The 19753-nt window shown below is 33.6% G+C and overlaps 1 protein-coding gene and 1 long non-coding RNA gene across 2 annotated transcripts; both read right to left on the reverse strand.

Annotated features, from left to right (window-relative positions):
- Nucleotides 1-614: 614 nt before the first annotated feature.
- On the reverse strand, nucleotides 615-6705 carry LOC146934655 (ubiquitin-conjugating enzyme E2 variant 1B-like). The gene is made up of 5 exons (XM_085706567.1): nucleotides 6552-6705; nucleotides 3039-3178; nucleotides 2311-2436; nucleotides 2092-2218; nucleotides 615-1010 (listed from the first exon to the last, which is right to left on the reverse strand). Exons 1-5 carry the CDS (start codon nucleotides 6577-6579, stop codon nucleotides 952-954), a joined length of 480 nt encoding a protein of 159 aa, XP_085562693.1. The 5' UTR covers nucleotides 6580-6705; the 3' UTR covers nucleotides 615-951.
- Nucleotides 6706-13078: 6373 nt separating this feature from the next.
- On the reverse strand, nucleotides 13079-16899 carry LOC146934656 (uncharacterized). The gene is made up of 6 exons (XR_015007844.1): nucleotides 16529-16899; nucleotides 16294-16390; nucleotides 15938-16079; nucleotides 15808-15852; nucleotides 14680-14750; nucleotides 13079-13553 (listed from the first exon to the last, which is right to left on the reverse strand). It is a non-coding gene; the product is annotated as an uncharacterized LOC146934656 (long non-coding RNA).
- Between the last annotated feature and the right edge of the window lie 2854 nt (nucleotides 16900-19753).

The following is a 19753-nucleotide window of genomic DNA, read 5'->3' on the forward strand; positions in this document are numbered from 1 at the left end:
TCTTTTCTTCTTTAAATTAGTGTTGCAGCCCCATCATACTAAACTATACCTAAAAACACTTATTTTTTAGGTGTGAACCAGATATTCTCATCACGGAACTGCAAAGACAAATTTCACCAGTCATGTAGGACTGCAATGGATGTTAAGTTTTCCCTCAAGTGATTTAACATCGCTGCATTCCTAAAGATGGATTTGAACCTATGATCTTTGGTTAAGCTAGAGAAGATCTCTTACCATCTCATCCAAATGTTATTGGGTAAGCACTTATAGTCGTACAGTTTGATAAACATAAAATGAGACACCGGACAAGAGACAATATTTCCCACGGCAAACTACTTCAAAATCTCTTCTCTCAGTATAGTTTGCATTGTTATATATTGACTACCAAAAAAAGAAAACAAATTATGACTCAAATATTAGCCGTTGCATCTCAATGTGTATCTATAATTCTGTTACAAGCTACGTCACTTGTTTATTCATTTATATCATTATTTTTGGTAAGTGAATAAAATTGACAAAAATAACTTTGGATTACTAGAGTTCCATGCCACCAATAGCCGGAATTAAGACAAAAAAAATAAAATCAAATATTACTTCAATGCCGTAAAAGAAAATTATGAAAATGAAATAGGATAAATTATTCAACAACCAAATGGATACATCCATAATTTCAGGATGAATGTATGCATACTGATCACAACTACAAAGATGAGTACATAAAAAAGCAAAGATAAAAGGTTCCCACTGCCAAATTAGAGTCCGCAGTAAAGAGCAGTTTCAAGTTTCAACACAATTCACGTTAAAATTCAAGGATAGGATAGTCACTCTTTGATTTCTCCAGGTTACAAACGCAATGGTCAATAATTACATTTATAAATGCATTAACCCATGAACCCGGATTATCTATTCAATATAATTATTTACATTATTTTACTTAGATTCTCACCTGAATTACACGATACAACATCTCAGCACCAGCCCCTTTTGGTCAATCCTTCCATCTTCATTGCCTGAAAGTCATGTATGATCACTTAGCTTTCTTATATCACAATAAGATTTCATAAGAAAAATGCAAACCTAATAACCAGTGCACCATTTCCTCCAACAAAGTTATGTCACCATAAGCTTATAACTTAGTCAGCACAGGCTAAAATAGAGCTGATTAAATTGATCTAGTCAATGCAATTTCTAGTACACTACCATTCAATGATATGTTGGCACATGATTAAAAAAGTTTAACAAAGTTTATTTCTCTAGGGGTTAAACTGTGTTTGGAGTGCCCCTAGCTCACCGCTACACATTTTGGTAATTCCTTTCATGATATGGAAATACATAGTTTGATGGTGGTGTGAAGATAATTTCTTTGGTAAATTACAAGATTAATTAAATTTACAGTTACAGACTAATAAATAGTAATAGTTATAAGGCTCAATTTATAAATTATAGCTCAAATACAATCAAAATATAAATCAGATATACTCATCTAAGATTTAATTCTTTCAATATTAAATCCTGGGAATATCAAAACAAATGCTACGCAAACCATGTATTGAAACAAATGCACTTATTCAGACTGCTTGCTGAACAATCCATCATAAAGTTTCACTCTCAAACTACACCGAGAAGTTAAAAGCTGTTCGAGATATTCAGCTTTAAACTTCTCAGAGTAGTTGAGAGTGATACTTTCTGATGGATTGCTCAGCAAGCAGTCTGAATAAGTACATTTGTATCTCCAGAGTAGGTTGACAATTAATGTTCAACCACTTAACCAACTGATGCAGTAATTTCACATAAAATAGTTTATCCAACACCATATTAGACAACCAGTGGTTACCTAATATACAACAACAACCAAGCTGTATCCCACTAAGTGAAGTGAGGTTGGTGTCCACTGTCCACAAATTTGGACAGTGATGAAAGAAACAATTCTTTGCATGTTGAACTAAAAAATTAACCATACAGTCACTATAAGAAGAAAACTAAACTAACCAGAAAAAACACAGAACTTATGCCTATAGCAACTGCTACAATGGAGATACAAATTATAAAAATACTCGAAAGTTGTAACAGTCAGAAATAAGAATGACACACCTTCAGGAGGCTGAGATAGCTTCCGGTTTTGTGGGGACATCATTTCTTTCTTCAATTGCAGCAAAATATCTTCCATTGTAGACTCTCTTTTCCAACTAGCAAGCATGGGAAACAAATTTGGTTCAACCTGCCAATTTAGATATTTATCAGTGTATATTCAATCACTCAATATTCACTAAAGTGTAACTGTGTAAGTAAGTAAGTAAAAATGGTAACTACCACTCCAGATTCTTGGTTGACGCAAGTCATGTTAATCCTTGTCTGAAATCTAACAGATGGTGGATTGTCTGGATAATCCTTGCCACAAAACAACTTCAACTGGTAAATACGACCTTCATGAACAGTCTGATATAAGAAAAAGAAGTACAGTAAGACAACCAGTCAAAATGATGTTTAATTTGATAGACACTAATATCACCTAACAACTAGAGATCAGCACATGAATTCTGTTCATGGCTTTAATTGGGGATAAAAAATATTGATAAGAAAACTTCAGGAAAATAAGGGTCTAGGAAAAATTAAATAGAATTTAATATTTCAGGCAAATAAACATAGTATATAGTATCAATCATGTTAGCTACAAATGACAAGGTTCCATATGAAAATTCACTTCAAAACATAACCACTTTTGAAGAAGCTAAAAAGATATTAACACACTATCCATAACCACTTAGTTTCCAAAGCAAAACATTAAACCCAATACACACAGCGCACACCCCTCATTCTGATCAAAATACAAACTTTTTTCAAAATAAATATAACATGCAAAAGATAAATATCCAGCATAAGTTGACAAGGATGATGTGAATTGTTGACCAAAATAGGGCAAAAATAGAGAACTGTGGAAGTAGAATCATATAAATCACAGAAAAAATGATAAATTCTGCAATATTTCAAAAAGTTTTTCGGTGCAATTCATGCAACAGAGTGCAAAGAATATAACTTACACCCGGGGGGCCAATAATAGTCCCAGTCCATGACTGCATGAATATATCATCAGCATCATCCATCCCATAGCTAACAGTTCCGTCTCCAATTCCCTTCTCACCTCGCTCAAGCTCTTCCAATAATCTGAAATTCCTAGGAACTGCATTGATAGACAATGAAAAAAAAAAAAATTAACAATTACAACACAAATTGCAAATCTACAAGTGGAATAAAACAGTCTCAATTGAATATTATGAAAATCACATTGCACATATTAAGTTACATTAAAAAATTCATGAGTAGATATCTGATCACATGAACTCATTGAATATAGTAAATTCGTGTAAGGAAATGCACACTCTTGGACGGTCACACCCTTATTATGATCTGATCCAAATATTAACTATTTCAGCACCAAAGTTATAGCCCCAACAGGATTCCAGAAGTTATTGGTCCAATTCAGGTCAAGAGTAACCAATCTAGCCTTGTTTTTTAAGCAAGTTAGTTTGCCAGCTTTCATGATTTAGATCACAAATTCATCACATTCCAATACTTGTGAGTTGCCAAGTTTGGTACACAACAGAAGATATTATTCTCAAGCAAAGGATACTAAAAAGAGGAATGTGCCCCCATAAAGAACTCTCAGGAACTAAATGAATAACACAGAACCTCAAGAATGACATGCCACTCATTTTGATGAAGTTTATAATTACTCAGGTTACCAATGAGGATCCAAAAGAAAACGCTTCCAACAAATAACCCCTGAAGCAATAAAATTTGAGACACCAGATTCTCAGGGTGGCCGAATCAACCCCCTCCACACACCATGCAAGTTACAACATATTTCTTAGTGCATTAAAAGACCCTGCCTAAAATTTCCTGCTCCTGATCAATAAAAATTTGTCACAATTCCTAAAGCAGTGTAGCGGGAGAAAGTCGCAATGCAGTGGGTACCGGGCTTGCCGGAGTCGCACAGAAGGTTCAAAAAATAGCCCTAAACAGTTAAAAACCAAGGGCATTTTTGTCTTAACATGTTGAAGAACAAGGGCACTACTGCCTTTTCTGCTCGTCTACTATGTTGCGTTCGTCTTGTCTGCGAATTCGCCGCCACACACAGTGCTACGGCCGCAACATAGATTTTCTCTACCAGCCACCACGTTGTTTTACATAGCGCTGGATCCCCACTACATCACGTACCACCGCGATTGTTGATTGACTAAAGAGAGTACACCATAAATTTTAAAGTACCCATACTTCAAAGGTCCTAATAACCACAGCCCAGATAAATGGATGAGCTTGTAATTGTATAAACTATTTATACAACAACAACAACAACAACGCCTTATCCCACTAAGTGGGGTCGGCTACATGGATCAAATGCCGCCATAATGTTCTATCAAAGACCATATTTGGATCCAACTCATTGACCTCTAAATCTTTTCTAATGGTTTCTCTAATAGTTTTCTTAGGTCTTCCTCTACCTCTTTTAACCTGACTCTCCTCCATTTGATCTACTCTTCTTACCACGGCGTCTACGGGCCTTCTCTCTACATGTCCAAACCATCTAAGCGTATTTTCTACCAACTTTTCTACTATAGGTGCTACCCCCACTCTCTCTCTAATGATGTCATTCCTAATCCTATCATGTCTAGTCTTCCCACTCATCCAACGCAACATCCTCATCTCCGCTACGCTTACTTTACTCTCGTGTTGGCTCTTAACCGCCCAACACTCCGTACCATACAACATTGCCGGTCTGACTGCTGTCCGATAGAACTTTCCTTTCAGCTTAAGTGGTACTTTCTTATCGCACAAAACACCTGAGGCTCTTCTCCATTTCAACCACCCAGCTTGAATACGATGATGTACATCAGCTTCTATTTCTCCGTCATTTTGTACTATGGACCCAAGATATCTAAACCGTGTAACTTGGGGTATGATATGATCTCCAACTTTCACCTCTAAGGTAGACCCACTTCTCCTTTTACTGAAGTTACATTCCATATATTCCGTCTTGTTTCTACTCAGGCGGAAACCGTACGCTTCTAAGGCTTGCCTCCAAGTCTCTAGCCTCCCGTTTAACTCCTCCCTCGACTCACCAAGCAAGACTACATCATCTGCAAAAAGCATACATCTCAGTGCTAACTCTTGGATGTGTTCCGTCAGTACATCCAAAACTAAAGTAAAAAGATAAGGACTTAGGGTTGACCCTTGGTGCAGTCCTATTGTTATGGGAAAATCTCCGGTATCCCCATCCTGCGTCCTCACACTAGTCGAAGCCCCCTCATACATATCCTGGATAGCTCTAATATAGGCAATCCTCACCCCTTTCTTCTCCAGGGCTTTCCACAAAATCTCTCTAGGTACTCTATCATACGCCTTCTCCAAATCAATGAAAACTAAGTGCAAGTCTTTTTTATCCGTCCGATATCGCTCCATCACGCGTCGAAGTAAGTAGATCGCTTCCATAGTCGACCTCCCAGGCATAAAACCAAATTGGTTATCCGTAACGTGAGTCTCTTTTCTTAGTCTTCGCTCAATTACCCTTTCCCATAACTTCATGGTATGACTCATTAGCTTAATTCCCCTATAATTCGCGCAATCTTGTATATCCCCCTTGTTCTTATAGATTGGAATTAAGGTGCTTCTTCTCCACTCGTCCGGCATTTTCTGCGTCCTCATAATCTCGTTGAAAAGTTTTGTGAGCCACCCAATTCCTCTATCGCCAAGACTTTTCCACACTTCGATAGGTATGTTGTCCGGCCCAACTGCCTTGCCATTACTCATCCTTTTCAACGCTTCTTTCACCTCGTGCTCCTGAATCCGACGATAATAGTTATAGTTTCGGTCCTCCTCTCTGATGTCTAACCTGTTAGAGTCTGGTAAGATCTCATATCCTTCATTAAATAAGTTGTGGAAATACTTCTTCCATCTATTTATGTTAAACAAAAAAATGGCGGGGATATAACGTTGGCCAGGGTGGGAGAGTTAAGGAGTGGAGTGATAAGGGGTGATCTCGGGTACATACACCACACAAGAGCATGCTGCCTAAAGTTTCTACAGTAGGTTAACTGAGCAGGAAAAGATGCACATAATTTAGAATCTAAGCAAGCAACATTAACAACATTAAAGAAATAGATAGTAATTACCAATTACAGTGAGCATAAATAAAAACAGAGAAATTTCAAAGTTCATATCACAAAATCTTTCAAATCATAGTTCTTTACACTTTCCCTGTTACGTTTATTACAGAAATAGCTCAAATAACTAGAATTTGATACAATCACAGCTCAAAATGAAATGAATTTGCATCAATATCAGGTTCAAACAAACCCTTGATCAGTTTCAAAAAAACGAAATTGAAGCTAGAAATTATAGATTATATAACCAAAACAGATGAGATGAAAAAATCAATCAGAGTAGCACCTATACACAAGCAAGCAACCACCAAGAAGAAAAAAAGCAGAAAATTGGAAAAAAGTAGAAAGAGATAATAGGAAATGAAAATAGAAGTGAAGGTGTTGGAGAATTACCAACGACGGTGGATCCTTCAGAACCCATTTTGATGATGAATCGGAAGAGCTAGGGTTTTGGAATAGTAGAGAGAGAAAAGCAGGTAGGTGGAGAGAGAAAGAGATAAAGACGAAGAAGGTGTGAGGGAATGATTGTAATAATGAAGTGTGGCTTAAGTCCAAACTTTTTCTGTTTAGTGTTTTTATATATACACGTACTATGAGAGAGAACACAGTGTTACTGTAGACCTTGCCAAATCGGTGAACCTAATTAAACTATTTTTTAACTAACTAATTAAGAATATATTTTATAGAAGCCACCCTCTACATTTTTTTTCCCATTTCTTTCAATTTAGATAAGTGGTTTTCATATATTAATTTTTTTTTTGTTTGTGTTTTTTGTGATTTCATAGTCTAAGTGCGGCGTTGTGTTGTTCGTCCTCTTGTGCAGTGTTTGATTTGCGTCTTGTCGCGGTGTTCGTTTAGTTCTTATTGAAAGATCTAAATCAGTCAATTATAAATTCAATCAATGATTTGGGCGTCAAAGTTGCAGATCCGAAAGCATGAGTATTTCGGTGACTTAGATTTTATCATATTATTTGTAGGCATTTTTTCGTTGTATGCTATTAACTTGTGTGTTGTGAATTTGTTCGCAGATTCACCCTTTACATTTTTTGTGATGTTTGTATTTGATGTACTCTATCAATTTAAATGAATGAATATCGTTTTGTTTTTGTAAAAAAAAAAAAAATTAAGCTAATTTAACAACTATATTATTTTTTTAACAAACATGTGAGCAACTATAATCTATGTTTGCCTTAGAATTTCAAAATCCTCTCCATCTTTTAAAATAAATAAAAGTATTCAATACTCTAATTTTTAAGTAAATATAGAATAGAAATGTGCATATTTAAAAAATATGTGACATTAACTAAAGATCTACGAATTTTCTCTACTGTGTTCAAATCCTTAAAGAGTTAATCCTTAAATTTTATAAGTATGCTACGTTGATCTCCTCAATCTTGACTGACAAGCTTTTATTGATGAGAGTTGCTTTTCTGACAAAGAATACTTCCAATTGACACATGGAAATGACCTTAATACCCCCAGCGGTTGTTAACTGCCACTGGAAAACACGCAGGTAGTTAACTATCGTTGAGTGTCAGCGGTTGTTAACAACCGTCGAAGTTGAGTGTAACGGTTGTTAACTACCGCTACGTGCTTAACATTTTTCCAGAAGCTCATTTCAATCTTCCTTATTTTGTGTTTTTCCTAACCAATTTTAACTTTCATTTTCATCTAAATTTTTTATCAAATAACCAATTGAAAAATCTTCTAAAATTTTCATCTAATAATACCTAAACATATTCATCCAATATTTAACAGGAACATGGTTAAATTAAAACGCAAGAAATAATATATAACGAACGTACGTATATGCCATAAAAATAGGAAAATGTACGGAACATGTCATAATAATACATCATGATCATCATACTAAAAAAATACATAAAAAAATCATAATACTTATCAGCCCTGCCTAGCCTGCCTCTGCTGCCCGCTGCGCCGCCTGGAAATCTGATAAGTGAGGACAGGCTCAGTAGCACTAACTATCCGCAAGACCTCCTGGACAACCTCCTCTTTGGTCATCTCGCCATGCCTGGCCGCAATATCTCAGGCTATGTGCGCCACATCCCGGACGATCGTCAGTGTGTCAGGCATCTCTCTGACATGCTCCTCCTCAATCAGCTGCTCCACATTCGCCGGCCTGGGAGGGGATCCCTCATTAGGTGGGAGAATGCGAGGGTGAGAGACTGTGGCATACCAAGCCATAGCCAACTCTAATAACCAACACTAATAACCAACACTTACGCTAATCTCAATTCATAGCCAACTCATAAACAACTCATAACCAACACCAACACTAATCGCAATTCATAACCATAATACCAGATACGTATATACATTATTAAATTTAACATATTTGGAAAAAAATCACAAAAAAGCAAGATTATTTCACTTAGGCTTTTCATCAAACATCTTAAGTGCATTTTAAAATACTAGCACAATTAGTGTTAATTCAAAATCAAATTCAACTACATTGTACCTAAACCTACTCTAAACAACAATGTCAGCTTAAACAATCATAAACAACATTTAATTCTATCATAATTTGCAATTTTTAAACCTAACCTAAACCCTAAACATTTTGCTAAATTTTTTGAAAACTAACACCCTAAACAACCTACATTACATGTAAATAGGAAGAAAGTTACTTACTTGTGTGATTACTTGAAGAAATTTGCTTCTAATCCGTGCAATTGAATGTGGGGTGAAATTGGATTTGTGTTGGTTTGAATATGCAAGTCTGTGTTGTTAACTTGCTGGAAGTTTTCTGCGTGTTTAACATACAGAGCTCAACGGTAGTTAACAGCCGCTGGGTCTCAGCGGTAGTTAACAACCGGCGTGTTTACCAGCGGTTGTTAACTACCGCCAGGGGTATTAAGGTCATTTCCATGTTTCAATTGGAAGTATTCGTTGTCAAAAAAACAACTCTCTTTATTGATCACACTCTTCAAGAAGGTAACATCTGTGCAGATTTTCTAGTTAAGACTGGTGCGTCTTCTACCTCAGAGTATGTTGTTCACACCTCCCCTCTGACAAGATTATCAGATCTCTTAGTTTTAGAATCTGCGGGAACCTGGTTCCGTAGACTTTAGTCTTTCCTTTTTTTTGTGTTTTTGGTCTCTTTTTTGTTTTTGTGAGCTTTGTAAAAAAAAAATATTAAAGATTTTTTTTTTTTAGGGAAAACAATATTAAAGATCTTTACATCAAAATCAAAATTATAGTAATGACAATTTTTGTTTATTTTAAGAAATGGAGAGATCCTTGCTCATCTATAAGTTTGGCTAAATTGTGCGGTATTGTAAATAAAGTTTATAAATAGCACATATGGGATATTAATTTTATGACTTGAAGTGATGTTTTTGGAAAACAATTTCCTTGTTGACCAAATTGGAAGCATAGTTGTACTATTATAAATTTGCATTGGTTAGGTAATTTTTCCTTCGAACGTTTGTTATTGACAATATGTTCCTTTAAAATATCATTATCCCTTTTTTTTTTTAAGGGAAACTGAAATATCATCTTTTTTATCCAAAAGAGTTTAGCTCATATTGTATTGATAATAGTAGGGGCGTTCGAGGTGCGGTGCGGTTCTGTTTTGAGGTTAAAAGTTATCTGAATCGTAAGATTAAAAAACATGCAGTTTGGTTTGGTTAGGTTGACTTTTAAAATAAAATCCGAACCAAACCAAAACGGTTTGGGTTGGATCGTTTGGTGCGTTTTTTTCGAGACAATACAATTCTTTTGTTTTCAACATTAAAATCAAGTTAAAAAGGTAAAACACAACATATTTCCAGCAATATTTCTGACAATGTTTTTAATTTCATTTCACATTACAATTTCATTTTCACCAAACAACATAAATCAAATTAAAAACATGGACACAAAGTAATTTTTATTAAGTAAGAATATAAAATATTAAGATTTTATCATTCTCTAAAAGTTCAAGTAGCACATAAATACATTTTTGTAATAAAAAACAAAGAAGAAACTTAACAAAAGAAAAATATGTCATTTTATAAAAGTTTTCATTGAGTTTTTATGAGTATTGATCTAGGTGACATAGATTTAATTAAAGTTTTTCTTATGTTGCGGTCTGGTTTGGTTTGGTTTGGTTCGTAAAATGAAAACCGCAAACCAAACCAAACCATGCGGTTGAGTAAAAAAGTGATCCGAATACATCCAAACCAAATGCGGTTTTTTGCGGTTTCAGTTTGGATTGGTTCGGTTTGCGGTTTTTCTATTGGATTAGTTCGGTTTTGAAGACCCTAGATAATAGAACGAATATAAGTTGGTATATGAGTGAAAATATGTTCATCAATTCATTTAAACCTCTTAGCCACCTTAATCATGTATTGAATTAAGTGTTTTTTACACCACATTTTCATGGATTCCAACCAAGACAGAGCTTTCATATAGATTTCAACGAAGTTTTCAAGAATGTAGCAGTTTCTTCCATTAATCCACCTTTACTATGAGATTACCCTATCTTCCTCAAAATATTTAGTTCTAGTTCAGAACAAAAGTAATTATCATTAAAAAAAATCACATTGCATCTATAATTTAGTTGAGATTTCTTGCTATTTACTCCTCAAAACTTGTTTATTTGACTTCTTAAGGTAGACTCCTAATTGAGTTTAGGTATTAACTTGATCTCATAGTGAGTTTAGGTAGCTTTTTGAAAGGAAATATATTAAGCTACTATAATTATTGTACTAGACTGTAAACCCATGAGATGCGTGTGCTTCTAATGTGTTTGGGGTAATTTTATGTATGAAAGCAATATTTGTTAATCGTAATTTTGTAAGAAAATAATTTTCCCTTTTATGTATGAAAGCAATATTTGTTAATCGTAACTTTGTAAGAAAATAATTTTCCCTAGAAAGAAAAGTTTGTAAGTAAATAATTGTTATACAATAAAAAAAACTTATTGTTAAAGCAATTCGTATATAAAAAGAACTAAAGATCGAAAATAAATAGCATCGTAAAATAATCAACAATTCAATAATAAAATAATCACCAATTCAATTAATTCTCTCTAATTCAGGAGAACTAAAAAATTGTATTCGATCAAATAAAATAATCATCAATTCAATTAATTCTCTCTAATTCAGGAGAACTAAAAAATTGTATTGGATCAAAAGTTTGGAGGATTTTAGGGGTTTTTGGTAAGTTTTTCAAATTCAATCTATGTTATTATAATACTTTCAATTTTTTTTTTTTTGTCAATTAGCCTTGCGGAGAGATTCACATACATTATGTGTGGAGAAACATTATGTGTGGAGAAATGAGGAATCTAGGGTTCGAACCTTGATCCCTGCACATAATGTCCATGATAGTTACCAATTGAACTACACATACGAGACAAAATTTAAAATATACTAGAATGATGACCCGTGCGCCGCACGGGTCTTGTAAGCTGAAATTAATTTATAATAGTATAATGCAATCAATAGTTGGTGGATGTAAAAAATATAAATGAAGATATTACATTGTACTATACAATTAAAACAAAAATGAATTTGTAGAAAGACTGAAAATAGTAATAGTAAATTTGGATAGTCGTTGATAATTAAAAAAAATTGGTAGTTGAAGTTTGAAAATCTTAGTGCATTTGAACATCTTAGTGCATAAAATTACCAATGCAAGTGCTTCGTAATTATTCAATAAAATTACCAATGCACGTATTTTGTAATTATTCAATGGCAACAACGTAAAATCTCATTCTAACAACGTAAATGTCCTTATTCTAATAAGACTAAGGAGAATTGAGCGAGGGATCAATTCATATTTTTTGGGAATGAGTTGCAGACAAAATTAGTTATCATAATTACGAAATACTTCTTTTTAGACCACATTTGAAGTTACAGTAGCATTTTCACCATCTTCATTGATTATTGATATTTTCAATTTTTATTGTGAAGTAACTCTTGAAATTGCAACGTATAGTTGATCATGTGAAAGCACATACGTTGGAAGATATATTACAACATATTCAAGAGATTGCCCTTACTCTTATTAGAATTTAGAATCTAGAATACATAAATCAATTTCGCTACAAATAATTAGAACTGCTTATTACAAATTTGAAGCTTATTGCAACAACGAAGGTGATTACAAATGTAAAGAACATTGTATTTCAATGACAACAACGTAAAATCTCATTACCAATGCACACAAAGTAATTCATACTATAGTAAAATTTATGCCTTTACCAATACCAAATTGATCCATCGCTCAATTCTCCTTAGTTCAGTTAAATTTCATTTGATGGCTCTCACAATCTGTTTAAATAAGTGTCTTATTTGTACTCACAACACTGATTTTGAAAATTATTAAAAACAATTTATAAGAACGATAAAGTATTACGCAGCAGTAAGAAAAGGTACAATAAACATAGGAACTTGAGGTACCAAACAAAAATATTACATTATTATATCAAACAAAAACATTCCCAGAAATATGTTAGTAACAATGATTTTACAATTTGTACCAACAAAAAAAACAATGATTTTAGAATGATTTTTTGGTCGTACGATAAATAAAAATGAAAAGTGAATAGACATTCGATATATTAATAGTTAGAAGACTCAATTGATACTAACAATTTACTCAAAAAAAAAATGATACTAACAATTATAGTAGATAGATCTTGTCAAAAAATAAATAAAATTATAGTAGATTGACAATTATAATAGATATACAATAACTCATGTCTTTAGTTAATAAACGGGTGTCAATAATTTTAAATTTTCATTTGGGTTGATGGTGGTCTCTTTCCAATTATTTATTTTTTTAAATTGGCAAATATTATTCTCGTCGAGATTGTGTAAGCAACACGAAATTCTCGCGGACCAAAACAACCAAGAAGAAAGAATACACATGAACACTAAAACAAACACCTATGATAACCACCCATAACAAAGCTAAAAACATAAGCTTTATAGCCCAAAAATAGTTGCTGCTAAAGGGAAAATATCACAGAAGCAGCAACACAACCTAACTAAAAAAAGCACACCAGCTAGCACTAAACAACCCACCACATCTAACTATGATGCTAACATATTCCAACACAATTTAAAACAACCGCACACTTGCTTGAGCCAAACAGCAAGCTTCTAGCTGAAACCGAAACCAAAAAAGAGAATACTCCAGCATCACAGTGAAACTCCACCTTCTGCACCTAAAACCGGCCAGCAACAAACTTCAACACAAAACCAAAAAACCAGCAGCCGGACAATCCCACAGCACCACCTCACCAAAAGGAATACCGCCGCGTAACTATGCTAAAACCGCTTGCAGCCCCTGTTGATTTTCTAATTGATTTTCTATTTGGTGTTTTCTCTAAATCTGTTAGCACCAGATCAAACTTGTTATTTCAGTCAATGGCTACGCTACCTGCAGATAAAAAACAAATGGCATAAGTCCTTGAAACTTTTTAACGGCGCAATAAAGGAAGGGTGACTAACCATTAACTTTTAAAAACACAATCTGTTAAGGGTTCAAGCATTTAAAGATGCATGGAGATAACTAAAACCTCCCACTGCCATGAAACTATGAAAGAACTTAAACCTGCCACTGTCAAGATGACTAACTACGCAACATAAACATGGAAAGAGAAAACAACCCAGCTGCCAAAACTATAACAAAATACACTAAAATTTGGACCTTATGATGTCTTCAAACACGGTCACAACCTATAAATCCTCAAAACTAACAATAGCGCTAAAAAGTTCTGATCTCAATATATGATCGCAGAAAGAAAAGAACCACAAAGTATGGCTTGAACATACACCAGCATGACTTCATCAATAGTAGATAAATGCAATAACTTAAGAAATATCAGTTAAAAATCATTCATACTTCAATCCAAGTCCTAGTTTGGTTTAACTAACTTTGGTGGTTCACAATTTCAAAATAGGCCTTCTCATTACTTCATTAAACTGAAATTTTCTCATTAAAAGCCTGCAAATTTCATACATGGTAGGATATGAGTGAAACTATTAGTATTCATTTAACATGAAGAACCAAATTCATAAAAAAACTCATCTCATACTACCAAGCATTTCTAAACTCCAGCAAATGAATCAAATCGAGAACTAAAAGAATCACAGACAAAAATAATAGTTGTATAGTTTAAAATTCCAACAAACAAAACGAATCAACTTAATATGCAGTACTCAATATAAGAGATAATGTCAAAGGAGATTGAAGGAGGATGGAGAAGAAAAAGAAACGATTAAATATGAGTCTGTACATGGTAGATTAAGAGTAAGATGAGAAATTAGGGTTTGTATAAGTCATAAAAAATAACGATTAAATATGATAGAGATTTGGATATGTCTCTGACTCGAATATAATTATGTCTGCGACTGTCAATGTCAATGTTTGTCATGTGACTGCAGCTGCCAACATATCACAACTGCACCTATTATTTTCTCCAGCTATAAGCACAATCACTTGAGACATATCACATACCATAAACACAAATAAAGTCGATATATCTCGTCAAAAAATCACATACCTTAATTCTCTTCCTTCATCTATTTATCGGTTATGTCTCACGGTGTGGTTGGTGCGCGGCCAAGCAAATCACTTGAGACATATCGGGAACCATTAAAATGTCTTAGTGAATTAAACATAGTATAGTAAACTATATACATGGAAAACTGAAATATGTGTGATAGATCAATTGCTCAAAGCTGAAACTTTAGAATCTACAGATTTCGATGCTCTATTTGCTTGAAAGAAAAAATAGCAGTGCTACATAATAAATAGATTATCATCAATACAACTAATGGGTCTCAATTGATTTAACATTCATAAAGTTGTTAAATCTAGGGTATTCACAAAATTTAAGGGACTGAATGAAAACATAAACTTATTACTAATATCAGCCAAACCAACTTTTTAATCAACATTTGTGCTTTTAATTAGCATAAAATTAGGAAAATAATTGTGGCAGCTCAAAATCTAAGCCTTATATTTTTCCTTGTATTTTGAATGAAACAATAATCAAAACATGAGCAAACACTTGAAATAAATCTAACACTATTTTACAGACATCTTTGCAACAGAATTAATTAAATGCATAATGAAATAACATCATTTATCAAGGCTGACTAAACCGAAGCGAAAGCAAAAATTTGAAGAAAAAAAAGGACATCAAGAAGAATGTTCAAATTGCTACATGTAATCAAAAGATTAGATCTTGCCTCAAGTTTCAACAATGATCTTCCACCAAGACATTACCAGTGGAGGTCACAATTTGAATTTGGGAATAAACTCTTACCAAGACATTACCAAAATCATACATTTTAAGAAAAAAGTAAGCACTACAGTGAAGATAATATAGATCACATGTTATTTAGACATTTAATCAAATACATATTATGTGTCAATTTCTAATGGAATTACAAAATTATGAAAGGACATAGTATTCAAATACCCTTAATTTCAAATACATTCAATTTCGTTTTCAACTATAATTCAAAAGAGAGCATCACACAATTCCAAAGAAGAAAAGAAGAGTCTTTAAAAAAAAAATCCAAAGAAGAGAGAAAGCAAAAAGAACATAAAGAAGAGGAATAAACGCAAAGGATGGAAGAATAATAATTGAAATTTCTGCAAAAAGAAGGATAAACTAACTCACTGTCAGCCTTGATCATCCCATCCATTGCAACATGGTGCGTGATATCTAAAACGTAAAGTAGCAACCAATCAAAAACCAAAATCATAAATGGAATCATCAACCAAAAAAAAAGTGATTGTATAATACTCACAATGAAGTCCTAACATACAAAAAAATGCTTTCATCATAGTGATGCACTTAGAGCGCTCAACATTGAAAATCTGATCAAGAACAATGGCCAAATAGAAATTAACTTCCAAATGTGTTCGTCAAAACCACCAAGAGAACCAATCCTGAAATATAAAATTAGTAGAACTACTATTTAAAATCTCAATTCACTTCCAAATATAAGATGAAATAATACAATTAAAAAATTACAGGAACCAAATCATAAACCGGAGAAACCATAAACAAATTCAGATAAATTATTTACACATAAATAAGGAAAAAAAAGGGTTAACATCAAATCCTTTCATGAAAATCCTTTGAGGAACCAACAAACCCTACATCTGTAATCTTTCTAGTCATCTTCTGCTACAGTCTTCAATCCATCCAATTCACAGTTCCATAAATTCGATCAACAATCACTGACATTCATAGCTAACTGTTGGCAAATTCATTTAAGAACAAATCAATAATGATAAATCAAATTTTCTAAAATGAATCAACCCACTAAAATAATGAAACGAAGAAAAAAAGATCAAATGATTGAAGCATAAGGAAATATGGAAATCGAAAAAACCTGTAAAAATTGATCTCCTCCAGTTAACTCCACCGCAATCCACTCTCGCTACCACAAACACCATCAATCGCTCACTGAATCGCTTTCGGTTGCCACTGCCGTATCAGTTCCGGAGAGAGGGAGTTTGAATTTGAGAAGGAAAAATTGAAAATGGGTTTTGGAGAAGAGGAGGAAGAAGATATTCGGTTTTGAGAGAGAGAGAGAGAGAGAGAGAGAGAGAGAGAGAGAATCAGAGGAGGCTGGTAGTGAGAATGAGAAGAGTGGATCGTCGCCGGTCGTGGTCACCGACGATGAAGATTTAGATTGTAATGAAGGAGGAGAGAAGAGAAGGCCAGAGTTAGTGATGGTGGTGATATGGCTGCGGCGGATATGAAATGGAGGGTTAGGTCAGAATGATTGTTTTCAAGGAAGAGAAACAGGCTTGTTGAGTGCGCGTACAGTTGTTTGGCTTTTTTTTCTCTATAGCTGTTTCGTAATTAAGGTTTAGGTCAGGGTTAAAACAGGTATTTTATTTGCTAGGGTTTAGGAAAAATTAGGGCTTCAAAATTGGCTTGGGACAACTTTTATATATAGAATAGATTAATTATAAGTATTAATTTATCATTCTTTACAACAAAAAAATACTTTCTCAACAAAATTTAAAATTCTCTCTATTTTTTACTCTAATCTCATCCTTCCCAAACTTTTCATTATCCTCCTAACTTCCAATCAGACCTAAAGCACACATGGGGTGACACTTTGGTAGGGCTGGAAATTAGCCGAGCCGAGTCGAACTTGTCTGAGCTCGACTCGATAAGATTTGGTTCAGCTCGAAACTCGGTTTGAGTTTGACACGAACTTTTTTTTCGGCTCGAGTTCGGCTCGTTTAAAGTTCACGAACAGTTCGGTTCGGCTCGTTAGGTTCAGTTCGTTTGCTTGAATCACATAACTCAAAAATTAAATATTTTTCTCAAAAAAAAAAGTCAAAACGTATAGCATCCAAACTCAAAAATTCATTTTAAAAAATCAAAACGAAGAAGCATGCACTACAAAATGTCCGCTTAGTCTCTTGATAGTCTCTAAATCGCTGTAGTAAAAAAAAATCAATGGTTTAAATGTGTGATTAGTCCCTGCACTTTCACCCTATTTTGGTATTGGTCCCTGCAGTTTTTTTTGTTTGGCTTTAGTCCTTACACTTTATAAATAATTTGCAATTGGTCCCTACCGTTAGTTGACCGTTAAAAAAATAGAGTTGACTGTTAAAAAAAAAGAGAAAGGTTATAGGGTGCCATGTGGCATGTAATTATTGGGCCACATGGCACTATAAAAGTGTTTAAATTAATAATAATAATAATAATAATAATAATAATAATAATAATAATAATAATAATAATAATAGTATTAAAATTAAAATAATTGATTAATTTTCTTCAAAAACAATTATTAATTGTTATTAATTAATTAAAGAAAAACGATACTTCATCTTAGACCATGTACAATGAGGGTGTTGAATCTGACTTTCAACAAGTGGAACCTGTCCAATGGTGTGTTGAATGTTGTTGAGGGATGAGCTGGAGGTGAGAGTTGTTGAATCCATTCAACGTTGTTGAAGCCTGCTCCATTGTGCCACCTGTCGCAGCTTGGTTGGTGAGAAATGGAGCGTGTAACAAACACGCCGACAGAAGCGCGTGGAATGTCAGTGGACGGAGAGAGAAGAAAGAAAATATGGAATAAGGGGACGCGTGTTGGTTTTGTATTGGCTGGTCTGTTTTTAATTTTTTTTAATAATTCTACATCAATTATTTTGTTGAAAAAAAATTTAAAAAAAATATATATATATATCAAAATTCAAGATTTTTTTTTCTCTATAAATAGAGACTTGGTTCATTTCATTTGGACACAGAAAAAAATACCAAGTTTTTCACTATCTTCTTCTTATTATATCTTTCTATTAGCAAACTAAGTGAAGTTTTAATCTTCTTTTTAGTGAAATGGATCCCAAAAATAAAAATAAATTATTTAAATAAATTTTTTTCACTTTTTAGTTTCAATTCTTTTTAGTTTCAATTTTTTTTTCAGTTTTTCTTTATTTTAATTTAATTATAATCGATAATTGTAATTTTATGTAATTATAAAAACAAAAATATAAAATTAAATAAGAATAAGAAATAAAAGGTGGTGGGGTAGAGTGTTGAATGAAAAAAACCATTGGAGAGGTTAAAGTTGAATGAGTGTTGAATTAAGAGAGAGAAGATGATGTGGAGTGTTGGGAATTGAAAAAGTGGGTGTTGAAGGGTGTTTAATGTTGGTGACCATTGTAAATGGTCTTAGAAACAAAGCTCCTTTTTCTTCCATTCCACTCCCTCTTCTTCCTCCACAAGTTCACTCACACCCCTATCACACCCTTACACATAACTCAACAAGTAATGATACAACATACAAGAACCTAGATCTCCATCTTTTGAATCCATCTCTGCTCCCGATCTTCAAATTCGACATTGCCTTCATCAACTTCGTTGTCTTGGCGCCGCCTTTATAATTTTCGTCCAACTCTTTGACATTCTCTTTTCAGATTCCCTTATTCTCACAACCCAAACCTGTTGTTGGAATTCGATTCGTTTTCTTTTTATTCCTGGATATTCGAATCCCTTTTGTGATTTAGAGGCCCTTATTCAAATTTTGGGTTTTTTGTTGTTGTTGTTTTTGTGCTATTGGTCTGTTGAAGGATTTTAAATGATGATTGGTTCATTGTTGCTTCACTTGGTTTATTATTGTTCTTGTTTGTATTTTTGGGTTGTTGAATTTCTATAGAGATCAAGAAGATGGGTTGGTTGGTGATGGTGTACTGTACTCACGTAATGAAGGAGAAGAAGTTTGGTGGTAGCAATTTTCTTGATTAATAAAATAATATTAAAACAAATTAGAAAACTTTTATTTATTTAATTTTTAATGAATTATGTAAAACACCATGTGGGCCAATAATTACATGCCACATGGCACTGTGTTGACCTTCCTTCATTTTTGTAACGGCTGACTAACGGTAGGGATCAATTGCAATTTATTTATAAAGTGTAGGGAGTAAAGCCAAACAAAAAAAACTGCAGGGACCAATACCAAAATAGGGTGAAAATGCAAGGACTAATTACACATTTAAGCCAAAATCAATATAGCTACCACAACAAGGACCTGAAAAACCAGTCTGCAAGCATAATGTGAGAAACTAGAATTACATGGTGCAAGAGGGAA

The sequence above is a fragment of the Medicago sativa genome, chromosome 4, assembly GCF_051527215.1.
Source record: "Medicago sativa cultivar Bolivia chromosome 4, Bolivia_mono, whole genome shotgun sequence".
In the NCBI taxonomy this organism is placed as follows: domain Eukaryota; kingdom Viridiplantae; phylum Streptophyta; class Magnoliopsida; order Fabales; family Fabaceae; genus Medicago; species Medicago sativa.